This window comes from Saprolegnia parasitica (genome assembly GCF_000151545.1).
Source record: "Saprolegnia parasitica CBS 223.65 unplaced genomic scaffold supercont2.68, whole genome shotgun sequence".
Lineage (NCBI taxonomy): Eukaryota > Oomycota > Saprolegniomycetes > Saprolegniales > Saprolegniaceae > Saprolegnia > Saprolegnia parasitica.
The window spans coordinates 150621-165911 of NW_012156462.1; the positions used below are offsets into that span (position 1 = coordinate 150621).

General features: G+C 56.1%; 9 protein-coding genes across 9 annotated transcripts in view; 3 read left to right on the forward strand and 6 right to left on the reverse strand.

Moving 5' to 3' along the window:
• Positions 1-627: 627 nt before the first annotated feature.
• Positions 628-1806, forward strand: SPRG_11194 (hypothetical protein). Its single transcript, XM_012350662.1, has 2 exons — positions 628-1076; positions 1127-1806. Exons 1-2 carry the CDS (start codon positions 705-707, stop codon positions 1739-1741), a joined length of 987 nt encoding a protein of 328 aa, XP_012206052.1. The 5' UTR covers positions 628-704; the 3' UTR covers positions 1742-1806.
• An 822-nt stretch (positions 1807-2628) lies between these two features.
• On the forward strand, positions 2629-3105 carry SPRG_11195 (hypothetical protein). Its single transcript, XM_012350663.1, has one exon. It carries the CDS (start codon positions 2633-2635, stop codon positions 3050-3052), a length of 420 nt encoding a protein of 139 aa, XP_012206053.1. The 5' UTR covers positions 2629-2632; the 3' UTR covers positions 3053-3105.
• Positions 3106-3927: 822 nt separating this feature from the next.
• SPRG_11196 (hypothetical protein) lies at positions 3928-4728 on the reverse strand (the record flags this gene model as incomplete). Its single annotated transcript, XM_012350664.1, has 1 exon — positions 3928-4728. One exon carries the CDS (start codon positions 4726-4728, stop codon positions 3928-3930), a length of 801 nt encoding a protein of 266 aa, XP_012206054.1.
• A 919-nt stretch (positions 4729-5647) lies between these two features.
• On the reverse strand, positions 5648-6553 carry SPRG_11197 (hypothetical protein; the record flags this gene model as incomplete). The annotated part of the gene is made up of 2 exons (XM_012350665.1): positions 5648-6439; positions 6477-6553. The coding sequence occupies 2 exons, from the start codon at positions 6551-6553 to the stop codon at positions 5746-5748; spliced, it is 771 nt and encodes a 256-aa protein (XP_012206055.1). The 3' UTR covers positions 5648-5745.
• A 613-nt stretch (positions 6554-7166) lies between these two features.
• Positions 7167-7717, forward strand: SPRG_11198 (hypothetical protein). Its single transcript, XM_012350666.1, has one exon. The coding sequence runs from the start codon at positions 7192-7194 to the stop codon at positions 7675-7677; it is 486 nt and encodes a 161-aa protein (XP_012206056.1). The 5' UTR covers positions 7167-7191; the 3' UTR covers positions 7678-7717.
• A 767-nt stretch (positions 7718-8484) lies between these two features.
• Positions 8485-8864, reverse strand: SPRG_11199 (hypothetical protein; the record flags this gene model as incomplete). The annotated part of the gene is made up of 3 exons (XM_012350667.1): positions 8795-8864; positions 8639-8748; positions 8485-8588 (listed from the first exon to the last, which is right to left on the reverse strand). The coding sequence occupies exons 2-3, from the start codon at positions 8745-8747 to the stop codon at positions 8485-8487; spliced, it is 213 nt and encodes a 70-aa protein (XP_012206057.1). The 5' UTR covers position 8748; positions 8795-8864.
• Positions 8865-10485: 1621 nt separating this feature from the next.
• SPRG_11200 (hypothetical protein) lies at positions 10486-10902 on the reverse strand. Its single transcript, XM_012350668.1, has 3 exons — positions 10859-10902; positions 10696-10805; positions 10486-10641 (listed from the first exon to the last, which is right to left on the reverse strand). Exons 2-3 carry the CDS (start codon positions 10802-10804, stop codon positions 10544-10546), a joined length of 207 nt encoding a protein of 68 aa, XP_012206058.1. The 5' UTR covers position 10805; positions 10859-10902; the 3' UTR covers positions 10486-10543.
• A 1736-nt stretch (positions 10903-12638) lies between these two features.
• Positions 12639-14450, reverse strand: SPRG_20993 (hypothetical protein). Its single transcript, XM_012350687.1, has 8 exons — positions 14269-14450; positions 14088-14219; positions 13968-14032; positions 13783-13916; positions 13616-13732; positions 13399-13572; positions 13227-13336; positions 12639-13105 (listed from the first exon to the last, which is right to left on the reverse strand). Exons 1-8 carry the CDS (start codon positions 14423-14425, stop codon positions 13002-13004), a joined length of 993 nt encoding a protein of 330 aa, XP_012206077.1. The 5' UTR covers positions 14426-14450; the 3' UTR covers positions 12639-13001.
• A 528-nt stretch (positions 14451-14978) lies between these two features.
• Positions 14979-15291, reverse strand: part of SPRG_20994 (hypothetical protein) — a gene marked incomplete at both ends in the record, with an annotated part of 1294 nt that continues 981 nt past the window's right edge. The window contains 2 exons of the mRNA XM_012350688.1: positions 14979-15122; positions 15163-15234. Of these exons, the coding sequence (XP_012206078.1) occupies positions 14979-15122; positions 15163-15234 (216 nt within the window). The remainder of the gene's footprint in view (positions 15123-15162; positions 15235-15291) is intronic.

The following is a 15291-nucleotide window of genomic DNA, read 5'->3' on the forward strand; positions in this document are numbered from 1 at the left end:
ACGCACCACCGCAATACTGTCGGAGGTCATTGTATAGTTTCTGTGTGTGGTCCTGCCAGCTTTCAGGTCCAGAAGGGGGAGACGACACCCGTGTCCAAGTACTATTCCCTTGCCCATACCGGACAATGAGGCAAAGATCGGCGCTTTAAAGGGCTTGCGTGGGCTTGGCGCCAACGCGCATCCTTCTGGCCAATCCTGACAACGCACGCCGCGTCATCGAAACGGATTGGCCAAAACAGAAAAGCAAGAGTGGCATGGTCAACGCTCGATCGAGCGTGCGTATCTCGGGTCTTTATCATTAGCGGTTGGCCGCGGTTGACACTAGCTTTTTCATTCTATAGCTTCCTCCAAGCATGCTCGCAAGCACTCGCGATCTGTACGAGAGCCAAGTAGCAGCGACCCCATCCCGCAACGACAACAAGTCGATCCGCGAAGTCGACGTTGCACTTTTTTGCATTTCCCCCAATGGCCGTATCGTCTGCCACTGCACGCCATGGGATTGGCTATAATATGCCTTCTAAAAGCCAATCCAAATGCTGAAAATGAAATGCCGATCTGCGATTGGTTGATAGTCTTTCAAAAACGCACTTTATCGGATAAAAAGTACGTTCGCATTTAATCGATTCGTCTCGAACGACCCAATTGCGTGGCTGGTCGAGCACTGGTGGCTGCTATTGCTGACTTGTTGGGATCAAAGACGAGCGATGTTGGCGTACCTCGCGAAGCACGGCTCGTTCAAGGTCCTCGCGACGTCGTCCGCGACGTCCGTGCCCCTGCCCGAGCTCTCGGAGGCCCCGGAGGACCTCTCGACCAACTCGCTCGTGGCCGCCGTCGAGGCCATCGAGAAGGCGCACAAGTCGCTGCCGAACCCGGGCACCTTTGAGAACGTCCTTGGCGAGGTCAAGTCGGTCTTGATGCCGGGCACGTTTGAGGGCTTCCGCTTCGACTTCCAGCGCAACCTTGGCCCGCGCTTCGCGGTCAACCACGCGCTCCTCCTCGGCTGCCCGCAGATCCCCGGCGGCGTCTACCAGTTTGGCGCGACGACCGTCGTCGGCGACGGCCCCGAACCCATGCTCGTACGTCGCGCTCACTATTCGTGTGCAACGCCAACTCTTTCTTGTGTTAGCTCCGCGGCCAAGTGTCGCACGACGGCTCGGTCGATGCGCGCTGGCATGCGCGCCTGAGCGACCACTTCAAGATGCGCGCGCAGGCGCAGCTCAAGCAGGAGGCCCATGCGTCGCAGGCGATGGTCGACATTGACTTTAGCGCGGCCGACTGCTCGGCCAACTTGAAGGTCGGCAACGGCCTCCTCCTCGGCGTCAACTACCTCCAGAGCGTCACGAAGGAGTGGGCGATCGGCGGCGAAGGCTACTACTACGGCAAGCACCGCAAGACGATCGCGTCGTACGTGGCCAAGTACACGGACGCCAAGTGGACCGGCATTGCCTCGTACGGCTCGCAGGGCACGCTCCAGCTGCACTACCTCCGCAAGGTCTCGGACCGCGTCCGGCTCGCGACCGAGCTCGTGTACAACGCGCCGTCGGGCGAGGCTGCGAGCACGCTCGGTGTCGAGGTCGATTTGCGCCAGACGCGCTTCGTCTCGAGCATCGACCACACGTTCAAGCTTGCGACGTCGCTCGAGTGCAAGGTGCTGCCGCAGCTCCAGCTGCTCCTCTCGGCCGAAGGCACGCCGGCCGCGGACGATCTGAAGTTTGGCTATGGCTTTCAATTTATGATGTAAATAGCAAGAACGATCAATAGAGAACGACGATGACTAGGTGGACCGTGGAAAGACGCAAACATGTACGATTGTGTTTTGTGTACAATATTGTCTTGTTCCGATACCTGCAGCACGAGAGGAGGCACGGAATGCGTCATGAGTGCGAGCAAGGAGATACATGTCTTGGGTGCGACGTTGACGCTGTCGTGGTCGATCCTGCGAGGCGTCCCCTGTCAGGCACTGCTGTTGTCGTAGCACGTTGGTTTTTGCTTGACGAAATAGAGCCAAAGCCACAGCCCACAGGCGGTGGTTCTACTTGCTCGGCACATACCATTGGTACGGAAGCAATGAATCAACGGCGACGGTTTCCAGCGGTCATAGAGGGGTCGGACTATGTTGGAGAGTCTGCACCGAAGGGCTGCGGTCGTGGGCTGGCTACCCAAGCTAGTCGCTCGTTGGCACTGATTGAAGCTCGGTTTGGAGCCGTCGTCGTTAGCGGCAGAGCGCAACGTTCCGTTCATTAGCCAGAGGTCGGACACGCTACGAGCCACACAGTCCAGTTGCCACACGGTGCGGCGCCATGTGTATATCCCTTCTCAGCGCCTCTCTACCGTCCATGTGCCATCGACCATCATTCGGCATTCCCTTAAAAAGTACATTAACCGGTAACCGTCCCGACGCACAAGTGGATACGGTAAGAAAGCGACCGAGCAGCACACCTCTTTGACCCTTTGTGGGCATCATAAAATGAAAGGTTTCTCCTGCATCTCGTGGCCCGTTAAAGAGCATATGATTCCTCACGAGCACTGCCGTAGGTGTACTTGACTGTGGGAATCGGTGGCGATGGAAATTTCAAACCTAGCACGTGGAAGCAATTCGACCATGCTGCAGCATTGCATTTTGCGATTCGCTATGGGCTGCTCGCAGTCGAAGTCGGCCTTGAACACATCGTCGGCGCTGGTACCGACGACAGCACCGGTTGCGCCGCCCCAAAAGGTCTACCTTCTCTCGTCGTACTCGATCGACGACTCGGGTGTTGTGCTCTACCACATAACGTCGGACGACGTCGTGGCCACCAAGCGCTTTACCGACTTCAAACTGTTCCATCAAGAGATGAGCTTGCTCATTGAGGACTTGCCGCCGCTGCCCGAGGCCGGTCTTCGTACGTACCTGCGCCGACACGACGTGGCGATGATCGAGGCCCGGCGCGAACGCTTCCAGGAGTTTATCAACTACGTCGTCGCCTTCGACGACGAGATCCTCAACGCGGCGCTCGAAGTGTTCTGTGCCCTTCGCGTCGACGTGAGCGACGACGCCGACACGTACGAATAGGCGATGTCGATATGACTGGGTAGAAGTAGTGTAGCATGATAGTACATCAACATAATTTAGATTTTTGGATTGTCGGAAAGCGTGCTGCTCTTCATCATGTAGCACATCGGTCACGGGTTCTCCGGTACCGATGCCCTTCAAGCTACACCAAGCCACCAAGAGCATGCGGGTTGGTTTCCCTGCGGACAAGCTGCGAAGAGGCATCCCCTCGCTCCGGCCTCTGCTGGAACCGGGGATCGTTTTACTGTCATAATCGAGAGTGCAGTCGAAAGGATCTCGGTCCTTGCACCGACCAGGCAACTCGGCGCCGTGAACGATTCCATCACGTCGCGTAGAGTTTCTTAAAGGACGGTGTTCCCTGAGCTGTCTCTGTACAGAGGCTATGACGAGATGCGGTTCTGCAACTTGCTCGGACGAATCACATCTTGTCCGTTCGTCGTTCGCGTGGTTGAAGTAGCTGCAGGTGGCACCTGCCACTTTGGAAAAACAGGGTCTCACGGCGTCGCATGCTTCTCTGGATGACGAACCAGAACGTCTGCGGTCACCAGCGGTGGCTTCTGTTTACATGCAGTCCTATCTCGATGGCGCCTGTCTGTGCACGCGCCGTGTCAGTCCTGCAGCAGCTTCAAAGTCTTCTCGACGCGGCTCGTTGACGAGAGGCTGCGTTCTTTGCAGCATCTCTGCGCACCGCTGGCATCGTCGGGTGCAACGCTACGCGGCATTACTGCGGCCACGACACTGCTGGCGTACGTGATGTGAGGCCTACTCTAGTGCGTGCGACCACGACGATCACCGACCCCGCCGACCCCCACCGACTAGAAATGAAAAAGTGCAAATATCCTAGGGTGCTATTAATTAGTCGAGCGTTCGTCCGCTTAGGCGACGACAGGCGCGGCTTCCGGCGTCTTCTCGACAACAACCTTCTTTTCTTCGTCGGCAACCGCCACGACGACGGGCTTCTTCTCCTCAACGGCGGGCTCGGCCGTGACGTCGATCGGGGCTTCGGCGGGCGCGACAACCTCCTTGGTGGCAGCGACCTCCGGGACGACTTCGGGCACAGGCGCGACCTCCTCCGTCTTGGGGGCTTCCTCGGCGACAACCTCCGTGGCAGTGACAACCTCCGTGGCGGCGACGGCCTCGGTAGCGGCGACCGGGGCCTCTTCCGTGGCCGGGGCGGCCTCGACGACGGGCTCAGGCGCCGGCGTCAAGAACACGACAACGCGGTCGGACGCGCCCTTGGCGGCGGCGACGTTGAGGATGTCCTCGAAGCGCGCGATGCGCTCCTGGATGAGCTTTTCGTCCGTACGCTTGAAGACCGTGGAGAAGCCGGCAACGGGGAGCGCCGGGAGGCCCGAGACGTCCGACAGCGTCGCGTGGAAGACCTTAAAGTCGTTGAAGCGCTTCGTGATCGAGAGGCCTTCGCCCGAGATGTGGTACACGACGACCTTGGCCTCGACCGACGTCGACGCGATCGTAAACTTCTTCTCGATGATTTCCTCTTCGACCTTGGCCTCGACGACGGGCTCCTCGGCGACCGCAGGGGTCTCCTTGACGTCGGCGACTTCGGTGGCAGCGACTTCGGTCATGACTTCGGTGGCAGCGACTTCCGTGGCAGCCACGTCGGCGACGACGGGCTCGGTCGTGGCGGCGGCGGTGGTCGATTGCGTGCAACCCATGGTTCGAGTGGTGCTGGAGTGGGAAAAGTAAAAGTGAGCTGCTATGGTCGAGTCGCGAGCGTGCGTGGGGTCCAGAGAACTGGCACGGTTACTGCCTGGGACTTTACACACCGCGTGTCAACAGGTGGCACGCCCATCATCGTGTCCCAAGCCCGCTTCAAGAAGACAGCTCTTCTCTTCTCGCCAAGTGCAACGCGCTGTGGAACAGAGAACGGCCAGGACCGACGAAGACGATGGTGCACGGTAGTATGCGTGCTGCTTGATTCGCTTGGCGTTTGGAAGTGACCGACGCGGGCTGCGTGAGGCGCCGCAAGCGACGGGAGACCGCGACACCAAGAGATGTCCCAGGATACCTCTCGGGTTGGCGTCGATCTTCCGACGGCGCTGCGATTGCGCGATAGCAGCTGGCGGCACAATTTGTTGAACCATCGCCCAAGTTCAAGGAATCGTTGCCGATTCAAAGAATGCATGGTCTCCGTCCTTCTACCGACCGTCAACGAGTAGCTACCGATTCGAGAAGGCAAGGATCGGCCTTGTCCCATTGCCACCCACTCGGCCACGATGCACTGCAGTGTACCCGCACCGTCCACGTCCACGTATTAAATTGGGGCACAAACTGCGTGCCAACGGAATTTTACAGTACCAGTACTCCGGAGTCGAGCGAGACGTCGAGTTGGTCGGCTACTGTACCGACCCAGCGCCTACGACATTGAGTAGTTACCGTGCGTTGCATGCAAGGTAACACCACTGCGGGCGACGCCAGAGGTGTCGAGTTGTTACTGCGCACGAGAGCAGCGACGATCGCGGCATTACCCTTCTCTTCGGCAGCGGTCTTATCGCGTCGTGCCATTAGTACAAGAACGCCACGTGACTGGCCAACGAGAATACTCCGAGTTGACAGAAGATCAAATGCAAGAGTGGTGGAAACAATATCAAGTTGATGTGTTCGGCGTTGTTATGAGCACGCGCAGTGGCGCTTCCGTAGTGTACAAGAAGGAATAAAATGACGTGGACCGCTTACGCAGCGACCGGCTTCGGGGCCGCCTCGGCCGCGACGACCTTGGGCTCTTCCGCCGCCGGCGCGTCGTCAACGACGACTTCTTCAGCGATCGACGCCTCGGCAGCGGCCTCAACGGCAGCAACATCGTCGGCAACGACGGCGTCTTCAACAGCGGCAGCGACTTCTTCCTCGACGGCGGTAGCAGCTTCGACCTCGACGGCTGCGATCTCTTCAACAACAGCGACGACCTCAGCCTCGGCCTCAGCCTCGACGACCGCCACCTCGGCAACCTCGGCAACTTCGGCGTCAGCGACGGGTTCCTGCACCGGCGCTTCGTCGACAACGACCACGTTGATTTCTTCGACGACCGTAATGTCCTTGGTGGCGACGTCGTCCGTGACGGCGGCAACGACAAACTGTTGGAGGCGGTCGGCGGCGTGGGCTGCGGCCGCGTCAAGGATTTCCTGGAAGCGCGCCGAGCGCTCCTTGATGAGCTTTTCGTCACGGCGCTTGAAGACCGTGGCGAGGCCCGAGTCGGGGAGCGCCGGCACAGCCTCGATCACGGTCGTGAGCTCGCTGTGGAAGACCTTGAAGTCGTTGAAGCGCTTCTTGGCGACAACGCCGTCGGTCTCAATGTGGTACAAGACAACGCCGTTGCCGTCGACCGACGTCGTCGAAATGACGTACGACGTCGTCACGACAACATCGTCGCTCGTCGCTGGCCGCATCGCCAGGAGCCGAGGTCGACGGCGGCGCAACCGACACGCTGTTGATGGTCGCGATCTGGACGTTCTCGTCGATCGTGGAGGATTGCGTGCAGCCCATGGTAGCAGTAGTAGTAGTGGAGGAGGAGTGGTGCGTTGAAAAATGAGTCTTGCACTGTCAGGGACCAAAGATCGATAGAAGCGGGGGCTGCGCTCTGCTTCTATATACACGGTGAGTAATTGACGGGTCGCACATGCTTGGCCAATCAAAACGCGCGTACGAGCTACATCGTTTCATAAAACGTTGAAGCGGGTCAAAAGGTCAAAGGAGAGACTGCCACGTGGTGGTCCGGTCTCTCACTTCAAAAAGTAGGCTGGAGGAAATGACTTGACGTCCTTCTCGCAACGACATGCCGGTCCATCAACGAAGCGAACTCTTCTATCATTATGCCCAGAACGCGAATCCATCCCGGGTTTTGACGGCGGCACGAAGCGCACTAGTTCGACGTGCACTGCTTGGAGGATCCAGTACCATCGAGGCGTTTGCTTGACCAGCGCTCAGGCTGCATCAAACAATGCATGTATTAATTGCGTTTTATTTACTGTAGTAGTCATTGACAGAGTCGGACTTCCCACTTCGGAAGCGTTTACACACGGGTGTTGCACACAGCCGCGTGCTTTTTTGGGGACCAAACGGTCGTCGCCAGCCGGTGCGCCACTAATCTTTCGTGGCGTGGCATCTCAAGATTCCAGGCGACAATGGGGTGTACGACGTCGCGAGCGGTCGACGACTTGTCCATCGCCGCTGTGGCAGCATCCGAGAGCGCTGCGGCCAGCGACGTGGCCACGCCAGAGTCGGCCCACGCCCGCAGAGACGTCGGCAAGGAGGCAGCTCGCGACAAGACGTTTGTCATCACGGGGCACAGCGTTCGAAATGACGGTGTTGTAGTCTACCACATCTCGATGCCCAACTCGCCCGATGAGATTCAACGGCGGTTCCGGGACTTTAAGCGCCTCCATGGCGAGCTCAAGGATGTTGTCCTCGAAGAAGCAGAAGACTGCGGGGTGGCAATTCCCGACTTGCCGTACAATGGCCTTTTGACCAAGCTCCAGCGCCAGCACACACGCGACCTGGACGAGCGGAAGGAAAAGCTCGGTGAGCTTCTCGAAGCCGCCGCGAGCCATCCCGTCACCCGCAATTCAAAGGGGTTTCAGAAGTTCATCACTCTCGACATGGCCCCGTAGTAGCTCTATTGAATCCAATAATTTTAGCGTAGATTTTGACGATGCACACGAAATATAATTTGCATGACCGGTCGATCGAAGAACGGGCTGTAGGTAGGGCTGTAGGTGGCGACACATCGGGTCGAGTCGGTAACCACGGCACCATCATGGCACGGCTTGGCGTCGTCGTGTTCAGGGAAGGCCGCCGTGCATCAACGATCGTGCGATGCGAGTGCCACGTATTACGAAAGGTAATTCGATAATTGGAAGCTGAAATTTTGGCGCGTAAAAAACGGTCGAAAGATCACCAAGGAAGCTTGAAGTCCAGAAAGCGACCGCAGCTGCGTGATGGCGAAGACAACTGAGGAGATGGAAGGTCAAGGGCTTCGTTCGTCGTGCTGCCACTCAAAGCTATACAGATCCTTGCTTCAACTGTTCCTTGCCGTTGCAAGCGTTGTGTGCGCCAACCGTGCTCCGTGTGTCATGTTGTGCTCGGTTTGGTTGTCGGTTGGCAGTTGTTGAACTAACGTTACTTGTACAGTAGACAGCGACGACTATAGTCATCCTACTCGCTTGGGAGGTTCTCTAGCGAGAGGTTTCCGTCCGTCATGTAAAAGAGGCTCGGTGATTGGCGGACAATCACCAATGAGAGGACGCGTGTAGAGCTCTCGTTGCATGTCATCGGCGTCGCGGTTGAGACTCAACAACACTGACGCTGCGCCCCGTTCTGGTAGATGCGTCGAGGTTTACAGCAAACTTTTCCCGTAGAAGCCGTAAAATAGCAATATGTTCCAACGTTACGCGCAGCGGGACTGGGATGACCCTTCTCTACTGCGGCGGCTTGGGGCACAGCGAAAGCACCGACGCGAGGAGCATGCTTCCAAGGATCACGGCAAGCGCTAAATACGTGGACGTGACGTCGAAAAGACAGCCTACATGCAGTGAGATACATCAATTATTGTCCCGACAACACGAGACAGACCGTAGGGCGGATGTCCTGGCGCCGTGTTGCGGAAGATAGGGACGGCAATCAAGCCCGAAAAGTACACCATGGGGTTCTCCACGGGGCGTCGCCCCCACACCATCGTCATGCTACGTCAGCAGTATCGAATTCACCGCATTTACAGGGCCAATGTACCTTGCAATGTACAAGAGCGAGCCCGACACGACCCAAATGCCGAGCCACAGGATGGCAATGTAGCTAAAGAAGATCGGGTGACGATGCGCTTCAATGGTCACGAGCCTACGCATTCGCCACGTCAACGGCGTCGCTATTCGTTGCTGGAGAGTGTACCCTGCCGGCGGTGTGCTCGCGGTTAATGGCGCTCCGAGGGTTCTTGCAACGGCAACGGAATATCTATGACCGACGTCATGCTAACTGAAACAGTTGCACTTGTAGATATAGTTGATACCGCCAGTTGAAGTCGGCATTCTCGTAGACCGATAGGTGTACAGGAAGATCCACACTCTTGCTTGCATTCGTGGTTGGCACGGTATTGGCGGCGATGTGCAACGGGGTCGAGTACCTACTCCATCGAGCCCGCTGATTTTATAACGGATTAAAACAAGAGAATTGTGTCTACCGATCCAGTGGGAACATGACGACGGAACCCGACTATGTATAAACCAAGAACATGGTTGAATCAAAGCAAAAAAGTGTAGAACTTGCAACCTTGAGAGGAATGGGGGACCACAAATCGGTTGTCTCGGGGGCCAAGACGGCTGCGTGGCCATCGACCAGCAGGTTGATTGTTGCAGCCAGCTACGGTAGACCTTCGAAAACGAGATGAGAACCATAAACGTACCTTGCGGATACCATTGGCAGCAGTACCCATGGTAGTAGGGATATCGTCGATGTAAATCAGTGTCGCGAGCTCTAGTGTCCACGACATGAGCAACAGCGATGCGTTGGGAGGGGTACCATTGGCGTCCGTGTCGACACCGGCAAGGACAATGGACACGGAGAGAACCGACGACGGCTCCTTCGGCGATGCGTCTTTATAGAGCAGTGTTGCCTGTGCTTCTAGGGAAGATATTGGTCATGGTGAGATGGAGATTTCGAATTACGTCAGAAGTACGGCTCGTGTGGACGTGCAACAGAGGCAGCAAGGTTGCGAGAAGGAGCGCGATGAGAGCCGTGAGAGGCGCTGCTTGCAAAAGCCAGCGGCGGCGCGAGGTATGGGCGAGCGGCTTGGTTTGCAGCGGCTCCAAGAACGGATGCTCCCGTTCGGCGCCCATGATCGTAATGGAATTTCTGAAAATGCTCATCTGCAAGAATTCCATTGGCCAAAACAAAAATGCGACATACACGGTCCGAAGCCTAAGTTTTCTGTCATCGTTTAAGCTTAGTCAACGGGTTGGGTACCGGTACGGAGCTTTGTTCGGAAGCCAAAGGCAAAGTTAGGTGAGGGTAAAATAGTTTAGGCTTACCTAGCTTTATCCCACACGATTCAAGGTATGTTTTTAAATTAGCCTAAGGATTTGATCACATGAGATTAGTTAAAGTATTCCGCCCGACTAATCGATGCAACCAACGAAATCAGCATGATTCATTAGGATCTTTTGGCGCTGCATACGAGTACTAGTTTAGTATGTATGTGCTACTAGTCGTAGTTAGTATGTTAAGAAGACGCTAAATAGAGATCATGAGAAAGGTGATGACCAAGCTCACGGGACGGCTCATCCTCCACAGCGACCTCCAGTCGCGGGGGTCCTGCGTCACCCAGAGCTGCAAGCGCCCCGTGCGTAAGCCGATGATCAAGAGACCCCACCGCTTGTGCTGTCAGCGAGTCGAGGTAAATATACTCGAGTGTTTGTATACTAACAAAACGAGCGCGTTCACGTTCATATATATAAAGGGCGGCGACGAAAGGCGTCGTGTCTAGGATCAATGGGTCTTGTTCATCGAGATGAAAGTGGCAAAGAGCATGCCAATGGCGGCAATCGCAAGCGCAAGGTACGTCGACGTCATATCAAAGAGGCACCCTACAGAAGTGCATGAGCTCAATTGCCGTTGTCGAGGCATTTCGGTAATCGTACCATACGGAGCATGGCCCGGTGCTGTATTCCGGAAGATAGGAATGACAATCAAGCCCGAGAAGTAGACCATCGGGTTCTCCACCGGTTTGCGGTTCCAGATAATCGTCATACTACCACAAAAGAATGTGGTCAGGCGCAGTGGGAGTATCGCCAAATACCATACCTGGCAATGTAAGCGAGCGAGAGACCGACAACCCAAATGCCAAGCCACATGACAATAATGTAGCTGAAAAAGAGCGGATGGCGGTAGGTTTCGACCACGAGACGGCTACGAGTTTATAAGAAACTGTTTGAAAACCAACAACCACGTACCCGAGAGGACCATTGGCACCCGGACCCACGAGATTGTCGCCCGTCACAACGGCATACTTCCAGTTGAAATCCGTTGCCGTGTAGATGGCGAGGCGGACCGGTAGCGTCACCGAAGTATTTGTCACGGCGCTGGTCGTCGTGGCGTGAGCCGAAAGCGGCGCCGTGTATCTAATCGTCGCGACTCATGTCAGAAACCAAGCAGCAAGGAAAGAGGTTGTTGTACGTACTTGTCGAAGGGGAACATGATGATCGAGCCGGACGACAAGGTCACCTGCAAGCACACAACCGAGATGAGGTCCTTGAAAATGCCACGATGCGACACACTATACCTGCTGCGAGATGCCGGCGGCAAGGTTCATGGCCGGGCTCAACGTGATCGAGTTGCCGTTGACATTGAGATTGAGCGACCGCGCGAGCTAGACAGGCAACTTAGTAAGCACACAGCGTCTTGCGTGTTGGAAAAGATCGTACTTGGCGAGGATGCTCGGACGACGTCAGCGACGAAGGTAGCGCGCCGTCCAAAAGAGCTGGGCCATGAGCTCTACAGCCATGCACGTCGATGAGCTATCGTGACGAAACGATGCACAAGTTGTCCGTACGATTCGTATCCGTGTTGACACCAGAGAGCACCATAGCAATCGGCAGCGCCGCGTCGTCCGTGGCGTCTTGATGCAGCAAGGTGTAGGCGGTCCGTTCTAGAGGATAGCCGCATGAGTCCACTGCCAAAGGCTAAACGGGCGAACCGTGGTTGAGTAGGAGCGTCGGGATGATCGTCAAAAGCAAAATACCGACAAGGGTCAAGACAAAGAGGCCTTCAAGGTACCATCGGCGGTCCATGGGCCGGTGTGAATGGGACGACGACGACGCGGACGTTGGCGAACCAACTTCGTCAAAGCCAAGCTCCACGTCTTTGGTCATGCTTTTGGGAATGGAAATGTGAAAATGAGCGTCTTGGGCACACGCACTTGGTCGCGGATCCACTTCGCTCTTGTATGCAAACAAAGCGTACTAGTATACTTGAGCGCAAGCCGACTTGGTGTCGCGATAGCACACTTGTGAAACGCGCGGCCTGCGACAGTCCCATGGGGGACGGCGCACGTGGCTATACACACTCACTGGATTTCTTGAGGCGCGCAGTGTCGCTAGTACCAACGCCCATCTTGCCGTGCCTTTTAGTATACAACGCGCGAGATCTTTTCAAAAACACGTACAAATGAGTGGAAGGTTTTGTGTGCAGATTGCACCGGTCGCCCGAAAGCAGCTACCTTACGAATGCAGGCCTCTGTTTGTACCAGTACGCGATGGGCCCATAATTGTCCGCCCGTCGTCGTACTGCGCGTTGTTAGTGCTTGCACCCCAAATTTGTGCTCCATACTAACAGGACTTTCCAAGGTCATTTCGACATGAAACATCACTCGTTAGTGCGAGGGTTAGCTATTAGAGTTTTCCTAAAACTCGGCGTAGTACATAGCATTCGTGTGGTGGACCATGCCATGCGCTGCTGGTTTGGAAAATACGCGAAATTTCGATTGTCGTGCGGATTGTGCGATGCATGTTGCAGGTACGGCACAGCGACGGACGGCAAGACGCAGCCGCAACATCGATGGAAGATTCGACCGCTTAAAATTCACGCGGCATGTAACGCCGAGCCGCGCACACAACGCGGCTCTCCGGGTCGGGCCCAGTCCAAAAGGAAGGCGAGTAACATTAGCACCGATCGTGTCAATACTGGAACGCGTGCCGCGTCTCGACGTGATGGCCGTGCATAGACCTTGCATTCGAAGCCGTGCACAGAGGCACACGACCCTTGGGCGGCGTTGATTGGTGCTAGGAGTCGTCGCCCAGTCGCAGTGCCATGGCCAAGCACCAGCCCCAGTTTCACGCGCCGACCCACGGACTGGACACGGAGCCAAGTAATCTGGTATGATCGTACCAGATTCGGCGAATGCACTGTTCCAGACAACCAAAATGACGTCGTGTTGTTCCGAGCTTATCTAGTTGCGCTTCTTTTTGCTTATGTACTTGAACGCGACCGAGAGGAGGTAGATGAAGATGACCGTGATAGCAAAGTACGTGCACGTAATGTCGAACAAGCAGCCTAGACACAGTGCGTGAGCGACGGACGCTCTCGACGTGGCGACACCACAAAATTGCATCCAAAGCATGTAAAATATGTAAAAATGAGAAAAAACGGGAAAATGAAACCCAATTGGACGTACCGTACGGAGGCTTGCCCGGGGCCGTGTTGCGGAAGGCAGGCACAGCAAAGAGCGCCGTGAGGAAAATCTCGGGACTGTCCACGGGCTCGCGGTTCCAAATGACAATCATGCTATTGCACCGTGTCAAACCCGGGAATACAAAAGACTCGGGACGACGAGCGTCGAAGAATACCTGCCAATGTACCCGACGGCGATCGTGACGGACCAGATCCCGAGCCACATCAAGCCAATGTAGACGTAAAAGTTGGACTTGCGGCCGCCCGAGATCAAAAACATGTCGGCGTTCTCCGTGCTCCCGACGTACATGCGGTCGGCTTCCGAAAGAGCGAGCTTCTTCACCGTGTAGCTACAATGTACGTTGAGTCGTTGGACTCGAGCATTGTTCCTACTCCCAAGCATAGTCTTCGACACCGTAGTAGGTCATGAGGACTTGGATTTTCTCCGTCGCTTCGCCCGTGTGCGGGCCGAGCCCCGTCATGGCTTCGATCTTGAGCAGTGCGCTGTAGCTACAATGTATTTTGTAAGACGAAAACTCATCAATACTCAAGTGTCGAACCGATCGAGCGGGTATTGACTCAGCGAGCCCGACGTCAAGGGGATCTGCGCCGCCATCGGGCCGTACGGATTCGACGAGTTGGCCGAGACGACGGTCGAGTAGCGACCCACCATGAGCCGGAACGGCTGCAAAAGCTGCAATGGCTGATCAACCTCGCGCTCAATACGAGGGTTCGCTCCTCGTACCCGGTGCGTCGTTGGGTCCTTGAGCTTGTCGGGGATGTGCGTGATGTACGAGGTGAGCGACATGTCTACACAAGATATGTGTGTGAAAAAACCATGTATGCTTGACGACATCAAAAATACCAAAGGTCTCGGTGTTGAGGCCGCCGACGAGCACTTCGATGTGGAGGACGTTCGTGGACCCATTCGTCATGCGCTGGCCCATGCGAATCGCCGTCGTGTCGTTGTACAAGACCTTGAACGCGTCCGAGTTGCCTGAAGAAATGCCACGTCAGAGAGGATGTTGTATGGTGGCTGGACGCACGGGCTTGCTGCTGGAGGTACGGCGTCACGACGCCGACAAACATGACCGAGAGGATCGCGACGGGAATGAGCTGGAGCACCCAGCGCTTGTCGAAGCACCGGACGCGCCGCGTCTCGTCGGCCTTGAGCTGCGGCAGCCGACTGCTCTCCTGTAGCATCTTTGTTGGGTGGTTCCAAACGGCAATGTGGCGATTGTGAGCGTCGAACCTTTCCTCATTGGCTTGGTCGCGCCAAGCCACGTGATTGGCTCGTGCAGGGTGCGCGGCATCATATTATCTAAACTGTCTCAATATGGGCTGCATGTAAGTGTATTGTTCGATCACAACCCAACGACGGCAAACAGAATAAATTTCGGGCCTGGTTGGGCGTGGGCCATGGTGGCGACGCGACCGTCGCGTCCCCTTTGGTCGCCGTGGACATTGACGCCCGTCGGAAAGGCAAAAATCCTGGGTACAGCTTCCAGCCCAACCTTTGGTCGCTGACGCTGAGATGTTGCGTACGCATACTTCACTTGTAGCTGTAGTTCTGGAGGTCGGCAGATTTAAGAAGTGGTTGTCAAGCCACGACCGTGAGACTCGTAGTGTCGGATGTAGTACGGTACTTCTCTATTTTTCTTCACCAAATACCATCAGTTTGGGATCTATACACATCGTTTTGTTGTTTAGTGTTCTGCGCTTCGCAAAACGACTCTGGATTGAGTATTGAGTGCGCTTACAACAAGCGGCGGCCGTGATCGCAGTTGTCGGGAAGAGCCCACGTCGCAGACTCGACCGTGTTCTTGAGCCCCTCTGGCACTGGAATCGGGCCAAGACCGTCGTTGAGCCGTGCTTCAATGGAGGCGACCGACACCAAGTACTTATCCAGCTTGCCGAGGTTTTCCTCGTTGGGGAAGAACCGTCTTCGGGTCCGTCGTGAGCACAACCTTCCAGAAGTAGCTCGGCGTCTTGATGCCCCAGCCATCGACAAACTGCGTACCCGAGTTGGCATCGTAGACGACGCCCCCGTACGTCGTGACGGGATTGAT

Coding starts and splice junctions, on each gene's coding strand:
- SPRG_11194 (XM_012350662.1), top strand. CDS start 705: ATGTTGGCGTACCTCGCGAAGCACGGCTCGTTCAAGGTCCTCGCGACG. Junction 1,077..1,126: donor ACGGCCCCGAACCCATGCTC/GTACGTCGCGCT, acceptor TTCTTGTGTTAG/CTCCGCGGCCAAGTGTCGCA.
- SPRG_11195 (XM_012350663.1), top strand. CDS start 2,633: ATGGGCTGCTCGCAGTCGAAGTCGGCCTTGAACACATCGTCGGCGCTG.
- SPRG_20993 (XM_012350687.1), bottom strand. CDS start 14,425: ATGCTACAGGAGAGCAGTCGGCTGCCGCAGCTCAAGGCCGACGAGACG. Junction 13,733..13,782: donor AGTCAATACCCGCTCGATCG/GTTCGACACTTG, acceptor AATACATTGTAG/CTACAGCGCACTGCTCAAGA. Junction 13,573..13,615: donor GTCGAAGACTATGCTTGGGA/GTAGGAACAATG, acceptor CGTACATTGTAG/CTACACGGTGAAGAAGCTCG.
- SPRG_11198 (XM_012350666.1), top strand. CDS start 7,192: ATGGGGTGTACGACGTCGCGAGCGGTCGACGACTTGTCCATCGCCGCT.
- SPRG_11200 (XM_012350668.1), bottom strand. CDS start 10,804: ATGACGATTATCTGGAACCGCAAACCGGTGGAGAACCCGATGGTCTAC. Junction 10,642..10,695: donor ACCGGGCCATGCTCCGTATG/GTACGATTACCG, acceptor GCACTTCTGTAG/GGTGCCTCTTTGATATGACG.